The sequence below is a fragment of the Cupressus sempervirens genome, chromosome 11 (assembly GCF_028749045.1).
Source record: "Cupressus sempervirens isolate cs-2001-9-10 chromosome 11, ASM2874904v1, whole genome shotgun sequence".
Taxonomy (NCBI): Eukaryota; Viridiplantae; Streptophyta; class Pinopsida; order Cupressales; family Cupressaceae; genus Cupressus; species Cupressus sempervirens.
The window spans coordinates 854239829-854257469 of NC_143128.1; the positions used below are offsets into that span (position 1 = coordinate 854239829).

The 17641-nt window shown below is 34.0% G+C and overlaps 1 protein-coding gene across 1 annotated transcript in view; it reads left to right on the plus strand.

The window, feature by feature from the left end:
• The window catches only part of LOC149532218 (uncharacterized), a 35025-nt gene extending 24165 nt beyond the window's left edge, over window positions 1-10860 (plus strand). Inside the window, exon 2 of the mRNA XM_089808446.1 lies at window positions 8503-10860. Coding sequence (XP_089664572.1) covers window positions 8503-10860 — 2358 coding nt within the window. The remainder of the gene's footprint in view (window positions 1-8502) is intronic.
• The last annotated feature ends 6781 nt before the right edge of the window (window positions 10861-17641 follow it).

Here is a 17641-nt window from a genome sequence, read left to right on the forward strand (position 1 = left end):
CTTGAATCTTCATTCCTTTCTATTGTAAAACATCTCTCATCTTTCTACCCATGAAATATAATATGATTTTCATCATTATTTTGTAACAAACCCAAAATATTTTCCCTTCAATGATGAAAACCCTTATGTTACCCATATATCTAAAATGTTGATAAAACCACCATTTAACTGACTTGTATGTAACAAAGTTTGCCTCTAACTATATTTTTACTATCTCCTCTATTCATTCAATTCACCATTTCACTAGAAATCAAATGTGAACTGTTGCAATTGAATGAAACTGAAAAATGGTTACCTGGAATGAAACCTCACATAACTTGAATAATTGGATTCTTGTGTGAAAACAAACTCTAAAAATGGAAAGGTCATTGTCTCCCAATTATGGTGATATATAATACTACTATATTTTCTTATTAGAAATGCCCAAAAATATTAGTTTAAATTTCCAGTTCATGGCATGGCTCTGTGACTGCATTTTGGTAAATATTAAATTTTTCCAAAGTCAAAACTATAGGATTAAATAATATTTTATTTAAAACTTTTGTGCACAACGAAAAAATAGGAAAAAAAATAAAAAATAATTATTTTATGCAGTTCAAATTTTCCCTCCAAATTTTCATTTGGGTAAAACTGGTTTGACCATCTTTTGACATGTGTCAAGCTTTTATTGGTCCATATGATGCACATTCATTTGACACCTGCCACTTGGGTGCCACATGTCACACTACTATTGGTACCCTATCTTGCTTCGTGGCTGCCTCATCATCGATTTCTATGTCACTATCCTAGTTAGCATGTTGTGACATCATCACAATATACTGATATTGTGACATGTGGCACCTCAAGACACATCATCCACCTCGTGGTTGCCTCGTTGTCATGCCATGTTAGCCTTCCATGTCATTGGTCACTATGTCACAGGATGCCTTACAATGGTACCACATCATTGTGGCATAGCAACCTTGTGACATGTGACACTTTCTACCACATCTGCACCTCAAGCAGCATGCCATGTTTGGAAGCCTCTATCATGTGTCACTATCAGATTCATTCTTCTGGTGCCATGTGTCACATTTTAGCTTGGTAAATTTCCATTTTTCATTGACTTCAACATCTTGTTTGGCACACTTTAGTCAAAATTTCTCGGTGTCTTCCTCCAGCAGGTGAAATGGTGAGGTCCTCACATATGAGCTTGCACTCTAAAATCCTTGCGCCTTTAAGACATTTCATTATTGTCTGCTCAAATATTAAAAAAAACTCAAAGAACCTTCTGCACAACACATGTTGGACTTAAGAGGATACGAGTTCCTAGAAAATAAAAACATTAGCAAGTAGCTTGTCTTCACATGACAACCCCTTTCTTTAGCTTGAAAGAATCCTTAGAAGTGAGATCCACTTTTATATACCCCATCTTGAGGCCTGAAGAACACATTCTTCAAACTCTATGCTCTAGCTGGTTCAAAATTTCTCCTTCATACTGCTTGATGCCTCCCTTGTCATAGATGTAACACTTTTCAACCATTTTTATCAGCAAGGATACAATCAAAACTAGAGGTTCTAGTCTGTTCAACTTGATGAAACATCAACACTGTGAGAAAATGGAATGCAATGTTAGAAATCTACCCATGCAATGGACTGCAGCTTCCAATCAAGACATGGGCATCGATAACTAATTCTCCATGTGTGACAATAGCCAAGTCATTTCCTTCCAAAATACCTCTACACTCCTTGGATGAGTGGTTCCTAGCCAAATCAAAACTATTTGCGTCCACTAGCAGGCATGAGGGTACACTACATATGCACCACCTTGCCTATTGTAACAGAGGCCGCTAACTCTAATGAATCAATGGGCCCCACATTGATTGGATCTCCAACAACTGATGCTTCTCTCCCCTTTGAGCTTTTTTGAGGTACCAATGACCCTGCATAATCATAGTATTATAATGGGATGGATAGTGGTGTTATGTAGTAATCTAGTTATTAATGTGATGATTCAATTTCTTTAACACTGGCATCCTGCTGGGTCAAATATTAGAGATTCAAGTAGTACTCACAAGCTTGAAGGAGTCGAGTTAGTAGTGGCCTCATTTCATTCCATGCTAGGGTCCATTGGTATGCATTTTCATATTTTGCATGAGGCCATTTGGGACATTGAATGAATAAGACTCAGAAATACTTGTTGAATTCCACCACCACTTTGTTTGATCAATCCAAAAGTTTGGATTTCTGAAATCTCAAAATATCACATATTGGGACTAAATCTTTTTTTTTTAGATAGCGGCACTCTTATTTTTGTCCCTTAAAACCTTCAAAACTATCACTTGGCTTAATCACATCATTTATCAAAATAATGTCTAGAGCACATATTTTTTAACTAGTAATAACCATGATGATACAATCATACTCACCTCTTAATTTGAATAAAAGGGGTATACACTTTGATCATTTAATGATTAGCACCCTCATCACCATGCCTTTAGGACCTATTAAAACTTGCAACACCCTTAGGATTCCAAAACTTTCCATCAATTTGAAGCAATTAGTTGGAACCCAAAGTTGGTCTAGCTAAAAAATATTTTCATTTTCAAACAACTGACATCTCAAATTGATTCATCAATCATCTAAATATTGATTTGATCAAGATTCAATCACTATTGCATCATTTAAAATTGATCTTCAACATTTCCTACAAATTGCTAGTTTTGTGTCAAGAGGTCCTCTGACTGGCTTTAAAAACTGACAAAAAACTTGACTGGGCTATAGACACTAACACACTGATTCTCTATTCCACATTCTTGTACCCTGCCAAATCTCATGTCATGAAGGTCACTTAGTCAAAAATATTAACTATGAAAGTTGCCTTCTCAAAACTATTTACAAGCAAATGTGCTAGAAAATAACAAATCGTGTTCAAATTTGGCTTCAAAAATAGCGCAAACTGACACTTGGGGGCATGAAAATTGGGGCACTAGTTCACTATCATAACTAGAGTATAAATCTAGAATTTGGGCTCATGAAGAATAATGGACACGTTTGGCAAGTTGTCAAAGTGGGCTACTTGGATTAGTAAAACTGGAAACAATGGTAGAAAAGTGATCTTTGCAAAATGAATGGACCTAGGAAAGTGTGCAAAAAAATTCATAAAGACTTACAAAATGGAACATTTAAATAATTTTTAGAGTAGAAAACTATGGTACAATCTATTTGATCTCTCCTATCAAGGATTTAGAATTATGACATCCCAAATAGGGGTACTTTATGACACCAGTAAAACTTTAGAAATTGTATTTGGAATCACATTTGAAAATTTCTCAAACTAATTTCTCATAAGCTCAAAATTGAAACTTAATTTTTTTCTAACCTATAGAATTCAATGTAAAATTAATTTTATCATTTTGGTAAACTTGGTCAAAGTTATAACAAGTCAAATAGCGCTTCCTAGAATTTTGAACAATTTGTATCAACATGACTACAATAAACAATCAACTTTGAGGGATTCAAAACCTAGTCAAAGCATATCAAAATGACTCACAATCTAAAACATAACTTCTTTGTTATGGATAATAAATACTTCCAAAGTGGCATGTCATGAATCATGACTGGGTGCAAGATATTCAAATGCAAACACAACCTCATGTCATTGTTTGTCACTTAGGCAAAAATGCAAATTTGGACATTGCTCAAAATGGAAATTTATCTTCATGAGACAAGTGGATATACTAAATACAAGGTGTTAGAAACATTAAACACTTCTTAGTCCTCAAATGGATAGCTAGGTACACGTGCATTCAATGCAGTTTAAAGGGCTCAAAAGCTTGGAATGGTACCAAATCGAGAAGGAAATTTTGAGTCGCATTAGTATCTTGGCTTCTTTAACTCTATCATTACCATGATATGTGTTTTTCATTTTTTCCCATACTTCCTTAGAAGAACTGCAATGCATTACCTTAACAAAAACATCTTTAGATAAATTGTTAAGTATAACAAATTTAGCTTTCAGATTAGTTTCATACTTCCTCTTTTCATTAGGATTTGTAGGTAAAGTTTTAGTAAAGTTTTAGGAACTTTATAACGATTAAAAACTAAAGCCCAAACATCAACATTAATATATAAGAAATATGTTTTCATCATTACTTCCCAAAACTCATAATCTAATCCATCAAAAATAGGAAACTTTGAAGAACTATCTTGAGCAATAAAAGATAAGTATTCCACTCAACCAAAATCTACCCAAAGTTGTTAAACTTGATGTAGGGAACCTTAATCTAATACCATTTTTTGTAATACAAACACCACTAAGAGGGGCAAGGGGGGTGGCATGAATCAATGGTTTAAAATACTTTTCAAAACTTGAAACAATTACAAGTTATAAAAATTTAACACATAAGAAAAATAGTTAATGAATAAAAAAGTGACACAATATTTTAAAATGGAAAACCCGTTAGGGTAAAAACCACTTTGAATTTGAAAATTTATTGGCCTCTTGGGAAATTCTTTTATAGCTATAGCTCTAGGAAGCACCAACACCCTATTTTAGAAATGCCAATCCCTTACACCTGAAGCACCAACTTCATGAATACAAGAAAAACCAACTTCCAAAATGAACAAATGAGATATAAAATTAGAGGATCATCTCTTTTACAACACAAATCATGAATCAACAGTTTCAACTTCTTGTTGAAAACATAATGTAGGATATACTTCTATTCTCCTCAAAACATCCAATACCCAAATATATATTTTTTTTCCATTAAAAGATCTGATCAAATATTGATATGAATGAATGAAAAAGCAATATATAACCCTTCTACCTCTGATAATCATCTTCAATGAAAATCAAATAACAAATATAAAAATAGAAACATAAAACATTACCCTCTTCCTTGTTATTAAAAATATGCCTACAAACTGTTTGGTCTACAAGGAATTCCACACAAATCTTGCAACCTTTGTCAAAACCACCAATTGAATGTTGTAGAGAAATCTATCCTCTACTTATAAACCAAGAAAATCAAAATTTTTGAGGAAAGTACATACCCCAAACTTCAATTAGACCAAAGCCACTCAAAAATGCTAAAACTATTATAACAATTTGGTAATTATTTATGATAATAAAAATTTTCTCTTTCCATACATGTGTTATGCAAAAGCTAACAAAGAACCATTTTAGCTAACACAAAGAACTTTCCAAAAAAGAATGACAATTGGGATCTATCAAATAAAATATCTTGTCAACTTTCTCCTAGACCAAAACTAGTTTTTTTATAACCATTTTGTAAACTAATATGAACATTAAGTGTTAATTGTATAACACTTAAGTGTTTGTCTTGAATATGTTTTGAACAATATTTAAGGACATCAAATAAGATAATTATGGTATGTTAACCATACCATATTGTCATTATAATTACATTATTGACATCAATGACAACAATCAAAGACTAAATACCAAGGGTTCAACATTAAGCATATACATTCATAACATGAAAGTAAAATATTAAACACATGTATGACACAAGATATTTGGCTTCCCAAAAAATGCACAAGGAGAAGGTAAAAATAGGGTGGGGATGACACCCATTAATCTTCACTACTGCAATAATAAAGTGTATCCAGTGAAGGTTACAATGTTTGATCATGAAACATGGTCTACCCTGTGAAAGGTCTACCTTGTTAAAGGCTTACAAGATTGTTAGATTTTACCATGTTAAAGGATTTGAACACCTTGTTATAGTGTGCCTGGAAAGAGAACTTTAACTTGCAATGAAGTAAGCACCTTGTTAAAGTACTTACAATAACATGTCAAGACTACTTGATTAAGAGATTTAATTGATTCACCTATTAAAATGTCTCAGTAATGATCCTTCGGTTAGAACTATGTTGCTTGATGCCATATCACCTCTCATGTGTACTTGATCCTTTTTATTCAAAAGTATCTATGTATTCCTTTAATTCATTTCCTCTATTCTCCTCTAATTGATTCTACAATGTAACTCTATTCATAACACCTTAATCACCTTGAATTCTTTTTTTGTGCATGCATAACTCTCTTCAATTCTCCTTAGCATTTTTTAGAGAGTTTAGGGTTTATCTTCCTTAAGAAGACCTAGGTGACTTTGGGTTAGGTATGAATCAATGATAGTGATTCACCCATATTGCTGCTTAAACCTTCCCTTTTTCTAATTAGATGCATGCAATGCATAGGGATTCATAATTAATATTCGTCCTTATCATCAAATATTTAAAAAAAAATTCTTAACTCAAAAAAAGTTTACATAGAAGTTTGTGCCAATACAAACAGCTATGTCAAAAATGTATTACTTGGAATCTGAAGTCCCTAGTGCTCGGCACTAACTGTAACTTCAATGTTGTCACTTAGAATCTAAATAAGTCAATATGCACTACTAGCTCAACACTTCAATCACTCAGCACACACTATTTTGCTTGGCATTTGAGGGACTCGGCACTTGAGTGGCTCAACACTCATTGTTTACTTGGCATGCTCTATCTTATATGTTATGCTCAACATATGTTACTTGTTTGGCATGAACTAAGTAAATGACTTAAGTGTTTAGACACTCATTTGTCAAAACCAATCTAAGATCAACACCTTGAGACATCTCGAATCACACTCTGTGATTCATCATCAGGATATGAATAGCTGGAGGAGAAAAAATGATGAGTTGCAGACCACAGTAGAATATAAGAGGGAGAGCCTAGCTGGGAGGAGGAGATGGACACAGAGAACAAAGAGACAAGGTCATAACAATTTTTAATGTAAAATTTTGCTATATTAAATGTATAAGTAATGTGTTTAAAATAAATAATCTAAAGAGGAAATAAAAAAAGAAGGAGAAAAAATAATAAAAGGGAAGGCAATATCAAAAAGACTTAAATAAAAATAAAAAATAAAATAAAAAATAAAAAATAAAATAAAATAAAATTTTAAAAAAATAAAAATAATAAATAATAAATAATAATAATAATAATAATAATAATAAATAAATAAATACAAAAATTTTAAAAAAAAAAAAAAAAAAAAGAAGGGAGGAATAACAAAAGAACGAAAGAATAAAAGAGGGAAGTGAAACAGAAGATAAGTGCAAGTGTATGGGAGGGGAACGAAGAAATGACAGTAAATGAGACGTAGGTTGCAGATAAGAAAATAAAACAAAGAGGGAAAGAAGGAGGGGGAGGGTTCACCACTAAACCCAAACAAAAGCGAAAAAGGAAACAAGCGAAAGAGCAAAAACCCCAAAGCCAAAGAGGAAAATGGAAAACACAAAAAGGAAGAGGCACCACGGTCGAGAGAAGGGGGGGAAGGCTATTGAAGTTTAGCAAGAAGAGGATGCCAAGAAGCACTGATGTGACAACCATCATCACGATTAAGGTTGGAAGGGTGATTGTGTATTTCTATTGCCTCCCTGAGCTTTCTTTTGAAAAAATCATCTTCTCGAGAGAGCACCTGAGTGTTCTCAAGACAAATATGATGTTTAGTTGTGAGGGAGTGCTCCGCGAGGGCAGATTTAAGGGTTCGCTCATGGTTAATGTTAGCGCTGTGCTCTTTGATTCTAGTAATAAATGAGCGACCAGTTTCCCCTATGTAGGGGGCACCGCAAGAGCAAGCGATCTTATAGACCCCCGAGTCTAGAAAGATGTCTCTCTGGTCCTTGAGAGGGGGGTAATGATTTCTCAAAATTTGACAAGGCTTGAAAGAGCAACGAATGCCTCTTTTTAGAAGAATCTTAGAGATTTTGTGGGAAATGCCCCCGATGAAAGGAAGGGACGCACTAGGGACAAAAGGACTGAGGGGAGGTTTAGATAAGGAGAGAAAGTGAGACTTGGCTAGGTTGAAAGATTTGGAGATTTTCTTGTTACTGTACCCATTCCAAATGAAGACTTGGCGAAGGTGTGCCAACTCATCATTAAGGTGATCCTCATCACATATGTGATAAGATCGCATGGCCAAAGTTTTGAGGATACCCACTTTTTGGCTGGGGTGGTGATGGGAGAAAGCATGAAGATAACGATCTGTATGAGTCGATTTGTGATAAACCTTACGAGCTAGTGACCCATCCGACCACTTGATGAGAAGAATGTCGAGGAAAGGAAGTTGATTGTCAATTTCAATCTCTTTAGTAAAAGAGATGCAATGGAACAGGTTATTAATATGGGCGTGGAATTCTTCTAGCTTGTCAAGGCCATGGGGCCAACAAAAATTAGTGTCATCAACATAGTGCTTCCACCACTTAGGTTTAAGAGGGAAGGAGGAAAGGGAAACCTCTTCAAAGTATTCCATAGAGAGGTTGGCAATGACGGGGGAAAGAGGTGAGCCCATTGCCACACCATCCACTTGTTCGTAGATAACATCTTGGAAGGAGAAAAAAGTGGATCTTAAGCACATTTCCACAAGGTCAGCAATCTCATTATCAATTTTCCTTCTAACAATCTCAATAGCATCAGCAATGGGCATTCATTTCTCAGCCCCGTTTTCCTTTGCAGGCAGGTTCAGACTTGGCAGAAACCCAGCATTCTCCTAGCAATGGCTCTCCAGCGGTCTCCATCAATGGTCATCCATCAGGTGGCAACGTCTCTCTATCAGGTACGTGTAGTAGTAATTGCTCTTTCTCTTCATGCACCGTCGACAACTTCCTCGTGGTCAATGTTGGTAGTTCGGCCCAATGCATTAATGACCACCTGATCTCTTTGGATTCGGGTACCTCTCGAGCCTCGGACCACTCTAATCTCTTCGCTCAGTCCCCTCCTAAGATGGGTGGTTTTCCATCTAAATTAGTTTGTTTGGGGAAGGCCATTACTAGGTCCGTCCCTCGGTCCTTTCATACCATTCCCCCTCTATCCTCGGGCCATGTTTCTTCCTCCTCTCCCCTCTCTTCTGCCTCCAGCTTGTTTCCTCAATCGACCAGCCTGGAGTCTGCTGTTGTTCCCAATTTTTCCCCCTCTGTCCTTGATTGGGAGAGTAAGCTAGTAGTTAACCTCTCTGATGCTTCTATCGATAGGAAAGTGTACAATTTTCTCAAAAGAGGCTGTAACTTTGCTATTGCTCCTCATTATATTCCTCATGTTCTCTTCATGACGGAGATCAAAAGGTCGGTACGTTCTCTCTCTTTGAATATTGCGGAGGAAGTCCATCAAGATTGTGTGGTTGCACTTAGGCATGCCAAACCACCCAAGTGCAATATCCGAGGTTCGGAGCTCAAAGCCATCAAGAATCTAGTGAGCAACAATGAGGTTATTATCACCAAGGCAGATAAAGGGAATGCGACTGTTATTCTTAACAAGTTAGATTATGTGACTAAAATGCTTGACCTCTTGGCTGATACCAACAGCTATAAGATCTTGCCTCGTAACCCATGCTCGAAGATTCTCAAAAATGTCAAGTTGGCATTGTCATCCTTGCCCTTTGATGAGATGACAAAAAAGTGCCTTTGTCCTTCAAAAGAAGTAACACCTTGTATCTATGGTGTTCCCAAAATTCACAAAGGGGGCATTCCTTTGAGGCCAATAGTGGATACCATAGGCTCCCCAACCTATAATCTCGCCTCTCACCTAGCCAAATTAGTTTCCCATCTCTTAGGAAAAACCAATTATTTTATTAGAGACTCTAGCCACTTTGTTGATTTTATCAAAGACAAAAAGCTTAACAAGGATGACATCTTGGTTAGCTTTGATGTGGTCTCACTCTTCACTAAGGTCCCCATTACTGATGCCGTTGAGATTGTCAGAAGGAAAACTGATAATGAGATTGCTGACCTTGTGGAAATGTGCTTAAGATCCACTTTTTTCTCCTTCCAAGATATTATCTACGAACAAGTGGATGGTGTGGCAATGGGCTCACCTCTTTCCCCCGTCATTGCCAACCTCTATATGGAATACTTTGAAGAGGCTGCCCTTTCCTCCTTCCCTCTTAAACCTAAGTGGTGGAAGCGCTATGTTGATGACACTAATGTTTGTTGGCCCCATGGCCTTGACAAGCTAGAAGAATTCCACGCCCATATTAATAACCTGGTCCATTGCATCTCTTTTACTAAAGAGATTGAAGTTGACAATCAACTTCCTTTCCTCGACATTCTTCTCATCAAGCGATCAGATGGGTCACTAGCTCGTATGGTTTATTGCAAATTGACTCATACAGATCGTTATCTTCATGCTTTCTCCCATCACCACCCCAGCCAAAAAGTGGGTATCCTCAAAACTCTGGCCATGCGAGCTTATCGCATATGTGATGAGGATCACCTTAATGATGAGTTGGCACACCTTCGCCAAGTCTTCATTTGGAATGGGTACAGTAACAAGAAAATCTCCAAATCTTTCAACCTAGCTAAGTCTCTCTTTCTCTCCTTATCTAAACCTCCCCTCAGTCCTTTTGTCCCTAGTGCGTCCCTTCCTTTCATCGGGGGAATTTCCCACAAAATCTCTAAGATTCTTCTAAAAAGAGGCATTCGTTGCTCTTTCAAGCCTTGTCAAATTTTGAGAAATCATTATCCCTCTCTCAAGGACCGGAGAGAAATCTTTCTAGACTCGGGGGTCTATAAGATCGCTTGCTCTTGCGGTGCCCCCTACATAGGGGAAACTGGTCGCTCATTTATTACTAGAATCAAAGAGCACAGCGCTGACATTAACCATGAGCAAACCCTTAAATCTGCCCTCGCGGAGCACTCCCTCACAACTAAACATCATATTTGTCTTGAGAACACTCAGGTGCTCTCTCGAGAAGATGATTTTTTCAAAAGAAAGCTCAGGGAGGCAATAGAAATAAACAATCACCCTTCCAACCTTAATTGTGATGACGGTTGGCGCATCAGTGCTTCTTGGCATCCTCTTCTTGCTAAACTTCAATAGCCTTCCCCCCCTTCTCCCGACCATGGTGCCTCTTCCTTTTTGTGTTTTCCATTTTCCTCTTTGGATTTGGGGTTTTTGCTCTTTTGCTTGTTTCCTTTTTCACTTTTGTTTGGGTTTAGTGGTGAACCCTCCCCCTCCTTCTTTCCCTCTTTGTTTTATTTTCTTATCTGCAACCTACGTCTCATTTACTGTCATTTCTTCATTCCCCTCCCACACACTTGCACTTATCTTCTATTTCACTTCCCTCTTTTATTCTTTCGTTCTTTTGTTATTCCTCCCTTCTTCTTTTTTTATTTTTATTTTTTTTTAAATTTTGTATTTATTTATTATTATTATTATTATTATTATTTTTTTTTTTTTAAAATTTTGTATTTATTTATTATTATTATTATTATTATTATTATTATTATTATTATTTTTTTTTTTTTTTTTTTTTTTATTTGTTTTTAAATTTTATTTTATTTTATTTATTTTTTTTTTTTTATTTAAGTCTTTTTGATATTGCCTTCCATTTTATTATTTTTTCTCCTTCTTTTTTCATTTCCTCTTTAGATTATTTATTTTAAACACATTACTTATACATTTAATATAGCAAAATTTTACATTAAAAATTGTTATGACCTTGTCTCTTTGTTCTCTGTGTCCATCTCCTCCTCCCACCTAGGCTCTCCCTCTTATATTCTACTGTGGTCTGCAACTCATCATTTTTTCTCCTCCAGCTATTCATATCCTGATGATGAATCACAGAGTGTGATTCAAAACGTTGATGCAAAAAAATGGCACACAATCGAATCCAGAATGCACATCTTCATACTTTATCTGATTGTGGAAATCTATTCTTGTCTACCTTGAGACATCGTTAAACTTGTACCCTAATATCTTACTCAATATTTCTACTCCTTTGTGTTGAATTGAATCTACCTTCATGTTCCTTCCATCAAATATTGTATTTAGGTTTTTCTAAACTATCTTCCTTACATTCTTCTCGTTATGGGATTACATCCCTCTTTACTCAATCCTGTGACCTTTTGAATTAGATCATTATCAATTTCAACTTTCAGATCACCTAACCAAAACTTATCCTCACCTACACTACTAGGAATGATTCGGGTCCATTCATTGTTGTCAAATTATATATAAAACATATACTTTACTAAATTCAACATGCTTAGGTATGCATACTCAAACTTCAAGGATAGGTCACTGTTACACATAGGCCTTAAGTCCTAATGTATATCTTCCTCACTAATGCTCTCAATTTTACAATGTATATAGCTTTTGATGTCTTTAACTTGAAGCACATTCTCTAGAACTTGTGAAAATGTACCTAATGGATCATCCATAAGTGAAACAAAAGGAGGTTTCTTGAATACATATCATGGCCTTTCACTCACATTATAAAAGGTCTAACTAGCCCTTGAAATTCAATTATATGTAGTGAAAAACTTAGTTTTAGCTCTGTAAAATACATTAAAATTGTATTTTAGGGCTTCTACAAATTTATGCTTCAAGAACTTCTTTTCACTCTTCAAATTATTTTCGAAATGATCTTCACTGCACTCAAGACACTTTGCATGAAAAAATGGTTCACACAATTTTTTACGATCCTTAAATCATTTCAAATCATACTAGGCATTAAATGCGTATCTACCAGAAATTCAAATATTGTATCTATTAACTGGTAAACTTGTTTTATGAAATTCTTCTTATTTTAATCATAACTAGACTTGGAAACTTAACCATAGCTTCATCTCAATGTCCTCTACCTTTGTTAAGTACAAAACTTCCAACTCGCTCTTTAACATTAGTTCTGACCAAGTAATGCTCTACCTCTTCTGAAACTACTTAATTCAAGTAGGATGAGTCATAAACAATTGTTGAGTAAAATTTCTCATTAGGTGCATCAAAATATTGTTCCTCCAAAATTTTATAAGAACTTTATGGATCCTTAGCTTTCAAAAATTCTTCTTTGAATTCATCAACATGTTCCTTGATTACTTCCTTTTAATAGTTATCATTGCCATTTTCATTCCTTTTGTCATTTCTATTGTTGTTCCTTATGTAGTTAGGATTCCTATTGAAGTTTCTTCTATGTATTCTGCAATATCTTGTTGTGTGTCTAAATTTATTACATAACTAACATATAGGTGCCTTTCTTCTCTGATTGGTTTCATTCTAAGTTTTAGGTGCTTTGTAGTTTCTTGCAATGTTTCTAGGTTTGTTACATTTGTAACATGTAAAAATGTTCTTTTCTCCATTAGGTCTCTCTTTTTCATTGGATCTACTTTGTGATATCCCTCTTTTATTACCTGTAAGGTCAGTGTTCCTAAAAATTTTACTATTTGCATTATTACCATCAAACTTAGGTTTTTTACAATCTACTACTTTATTTACATAACCTTGACAATTATAACAATGGAAATTAGTAATAGGTTTAGAAGACTTACCTGTGCAATCTATTTTCATATTACCAACTTTTTTGCATATGAAACATCTACCTCTAAACTTGTGTCTTTCTTCCTTGGGTGGTTTGTCTTTCTTAGGTTTATCAAATTTCTTTGTTTTCTTAGGTTCATGATGTTTCACTAACAAATCAACTAATTCAATTTCTTTTGCTACTTTAGTAGTTGTGCTTGATTCTACCTTACTCAGATAAGATTCTTTAGGGGATTTAATAAAAGGATCTAGTTCTCTTTTGATTTCAAACTTCTTTGTTTATTTCTCTCCAATAAGATATTCGAGTCCTATCTTTTCATAAGAATGTCTTTGGTGAAATATTTGTTCATCAATTTTCTCACTACTGGAATAAAGTTTTTCTAACTATTGCTTAGCTTGTGCCAATTCTGCTTTCACAATGATACAATACTTTTCTAATTCTGCAAACTCAATCTTGATAGTATCTAATTTAGATGTTACTTGACTCGACTAGGATCTAAGGTCTGTATTCTCAGTTTTTAGTTCAGGTTCACTCTTACTACCATCTTTCTTAAGACTTTTGCATCTTCATACCTATCTTTTGGGTTATCTCTTTCTTCTATAAGAAGGTCAATCTACTCAAGAGGTTATTTAATATTTTTCTTTAACTATTCCATAGTCATAGGGATCTTATTCAAGCTATCAAACTTCTTTAGAGTAACTGGGCTTTGATACCAATTTTTAGAAATGGGTAATATCGAGAGAGAGGTGAATCAGTATTCTACAAACTTTTGAACACAACTAAATAATGTTAATTACTATATAAATTTATTATAAAATTAAACCAACAATGTTGAATAGTAAATATAACCATGCACAGAGAGAACTCATAACACCATTATTTGTTAACTAGGGAAACCCTAGCCAAGGCAAAACCCTGGTGGGGATGATACTGACAAGACAAGTCACTAAACAAAAGAATCATGTGAAGGATATTGACCCTATTAGGAGTCTATGAAGTACATATAGTGTCTTGAGCCCTTGTTAGAGGACTAAGCCTTGGTAGAAGCCTCAAACCTATTAAGAGTTGGTAGATCAAATATAATATATGCAAGACGAGCTCACTACCCTAACATGGATTTATACAATAAAGTTCTTTCCAAGAATAGATATAAATATAGTAGTTTTTATTGTTGTATTTTTCACTTGCCTTGATCATACACAACATCTTACATCACATCATTAGCATATCATCTCATTGAAATCACATATATCACATATATCTCATAGTTATCTACATAAGATAAGTTGTCTACTTATATTTCACAAATTAGTAAATCTTTGCTTAGTCAGCCTTCATGTCTTCACCATAATGTAAAATAGCTTTATGGACTAATATCCACACAGTTGGATCATCATGAATTTTTAGTTATTTTTTTACCAAAATAATTCCTTAAGTTGTACAATTTAGTTCTCTATTATGCTTTGTTATGCTCTATCAAATACTTGTTCTAGTATTTCAATCATGACTTGGATCATATTTTTTGTACACATTTGCACATTGGCATACATCATCATGATACTATCATAGAGCTTTCCACAACTATGCTTAAGATAAATCTCAATGAGTTATCTATACACATCACATCTATTTTGTGTTGCTACAAACTCTCCAACACTTAGACAATTTTCTAACTCTAAATGCATAAATGAAATTTTGAATACATGTTTCCAAAAATGACAACTATCAAGACATCTATCTGACCATATTTTCAACATTTAGAGCCTTGTGTAGTTTACATACCATGCTTCTTTTTTCTTGGGTCAACAAATCATTTCCATTGTTTAATATAAACTTCTTCCAATATTCCATTTAGAAATATAGAGTTGACATCTATTTGGTATAGTCTAAATCGTTTATAAGTATAATATAAAAGTAGTATTCTAACTCCTATTTATTCAGCTAGGGAGAATATTTCCCCATAACCAATTCCTTCTTCTTGTGCATATCCTTTTCATACTAGTCTAGCCTTGTTCCTTGTGACTTCACCCTTTTCATTTAATTTATTTCTGAATTCCCACTTTGTTCCAATAACATTTTTGTCCTTAGGTCTAGGTACTAGTGTCCAAGTTTTCTTCTTCTCTATCTGCTCAATTTCTTCATTCATTTCTTAAATCCAATCCTCATTCTCTAAAGGATTTTTTACTAATTTGGGATCAAATTCACAAAGTAAGCATATATTTATTCTAACTGTTTTCCTTGTCTTAACTCCATATTTTTTGTTACGAATTATTTTCTTAGGTGCATGTTTTCCTCTCACATACTTTGCTAGTATAGGTTCTTTCCTTATCTCTTCTTCTACAAGTTCATATTGAAAATTGATTTCAAGTTCATTTTGTCTCTCTTGTTTAGATTTTGGTTTAGATTATTCTTGCTCGACATTGTCTAATGGATATTTGATATCTTCTACATGTGCCTTGGTATCATTTTTCTATTTTTGGGCACCCATAGTTTTCTACTTAGTAACTCGTTGTTACAAGTCAACATTCATATTTTTCTTCTAATTTGTAGACTTTTTCTCTTGCTTAGGTAGGGTGCAAGGAGCACCTTCATTTGTATATATTCATGAATGTTCTATAATCTTTAGGTTCCTTTTTGCATTAAACTTCATTATTTTTTGTATATTTATTAAATTTCACATTTGCACATTCCACAACTTTGTTCATGTTAGAATTCAAGCACTTATGAGCTTAGATCTTAGTAGAATATCCTAGGAATATGCCTTCATCACTTTTAGCATCAAGTTTTTAATTTCTATTATCCTTTAGTATATAAATTTTTCTTCCAAATTGTTTTAAAATACTTCACATTAGATTTATATCCATACCACAATTCAAAGGGTGTAACATGTGTACCTTTCTTGACTTACACTTTGTTCAAAGTATAAATTGTTGTAGTTACAACTTCTCTCCAATATTTTTGTGATACATTCTTCTCCATCATCAGTATTCTAGCACAATCCATGATTAATCTATGTCTACTTTTAGCTATTCCATTTTGAGGAGGGGTCCTTGTTGTTGAAATTTTTCTTTTGATTCTTCTATCATTTCAAAATATATTGCATTCATTAGAGACAAATTCTCCACCTCTATTAGGCCTCAACCACTTTAGACTCTTACCCATTTCCTTTTAAACTTTGGCCAAATACCACTTGAACAACTAAAAAGCATTAGATTTTTCTTTAAGAAACATCAATGTCATCATCCTGGAATAGCCATTGACAAACAAAATGAAATATTTATCTCCACAATAACTTTGAAGACTAATAGGTCCACAAAGGTCAATATTAACTTGTTCCAAAATATCATTAGATGAATATTTCTTTCTCTTGAAACTAGACTTTGTCATTTTTCCCAATTGACATTGTTTACACATAGCAATATTAGGTTTCTTTTGTTATGGATAACCTCTTACTCTTTTAATCTTACTAATGCTTACAAAATTGTCAAAGTTTACATGACATAACCTCTTATGCCATAACCATATATATTCATACTATGAAAATAAGCATGTCACATCAGATAAAACTAGATAGAACAATCAAATCTATCTAATTTCCATAATCCATAAATATTGTAATATGATTTCTGGGAAAGATTGTATAAGTATTTTTTCATCTAAAAAGTTATCATATTAAAATAGATAGAACAAGTTATCTTTTTTTTTATCACCACTTCCAATTAGTTTAGTATGAACATCAAATATCTTGGCCTTCTTGTGATGGAATTCAACCCTGTATCTTGATTTTTTCAAATGTGACACACTCAACAAGTTATAGTTAAGTCCTTCAACCCAATAAATATTGTCACACTTGATCTTATTAGCCAATTATATTGATCCTTTACCTTTCACAATACATGGTGCATTGTTACCAAACTTAACACAACTACACTTATATTGTTCCATGGCTTCAAATTTACTTTTATCACCAATCATGTGATGTGAACAACCACTACCAATTATCCACCTCTCACCTTTACTCACATATGAGACTAATGAAATTTTATCATCTTCATCAAAATATTCTTTCATATCAATATAAACAACTTCCTAATCATTACTTACAAATTCATTACCAGTTTCTTCTTCAACAATGTAACAAGATTTCTTACCTTTGTCTTTTTAGTCCTTGTTTCTCTTCTTGTCTCTATCATCTCTTTTTACTTTGTACTTGGTTTCCCTTGTTTCTATTGGATACAATTGATTAACTATGTATTTTATTCGATGTTAGAAAAATGTCATATCATTATTGGTCAGTGCATGTCAAGATCACTTAGGTAGTAAAGATAGTTTTCTATGTCTACA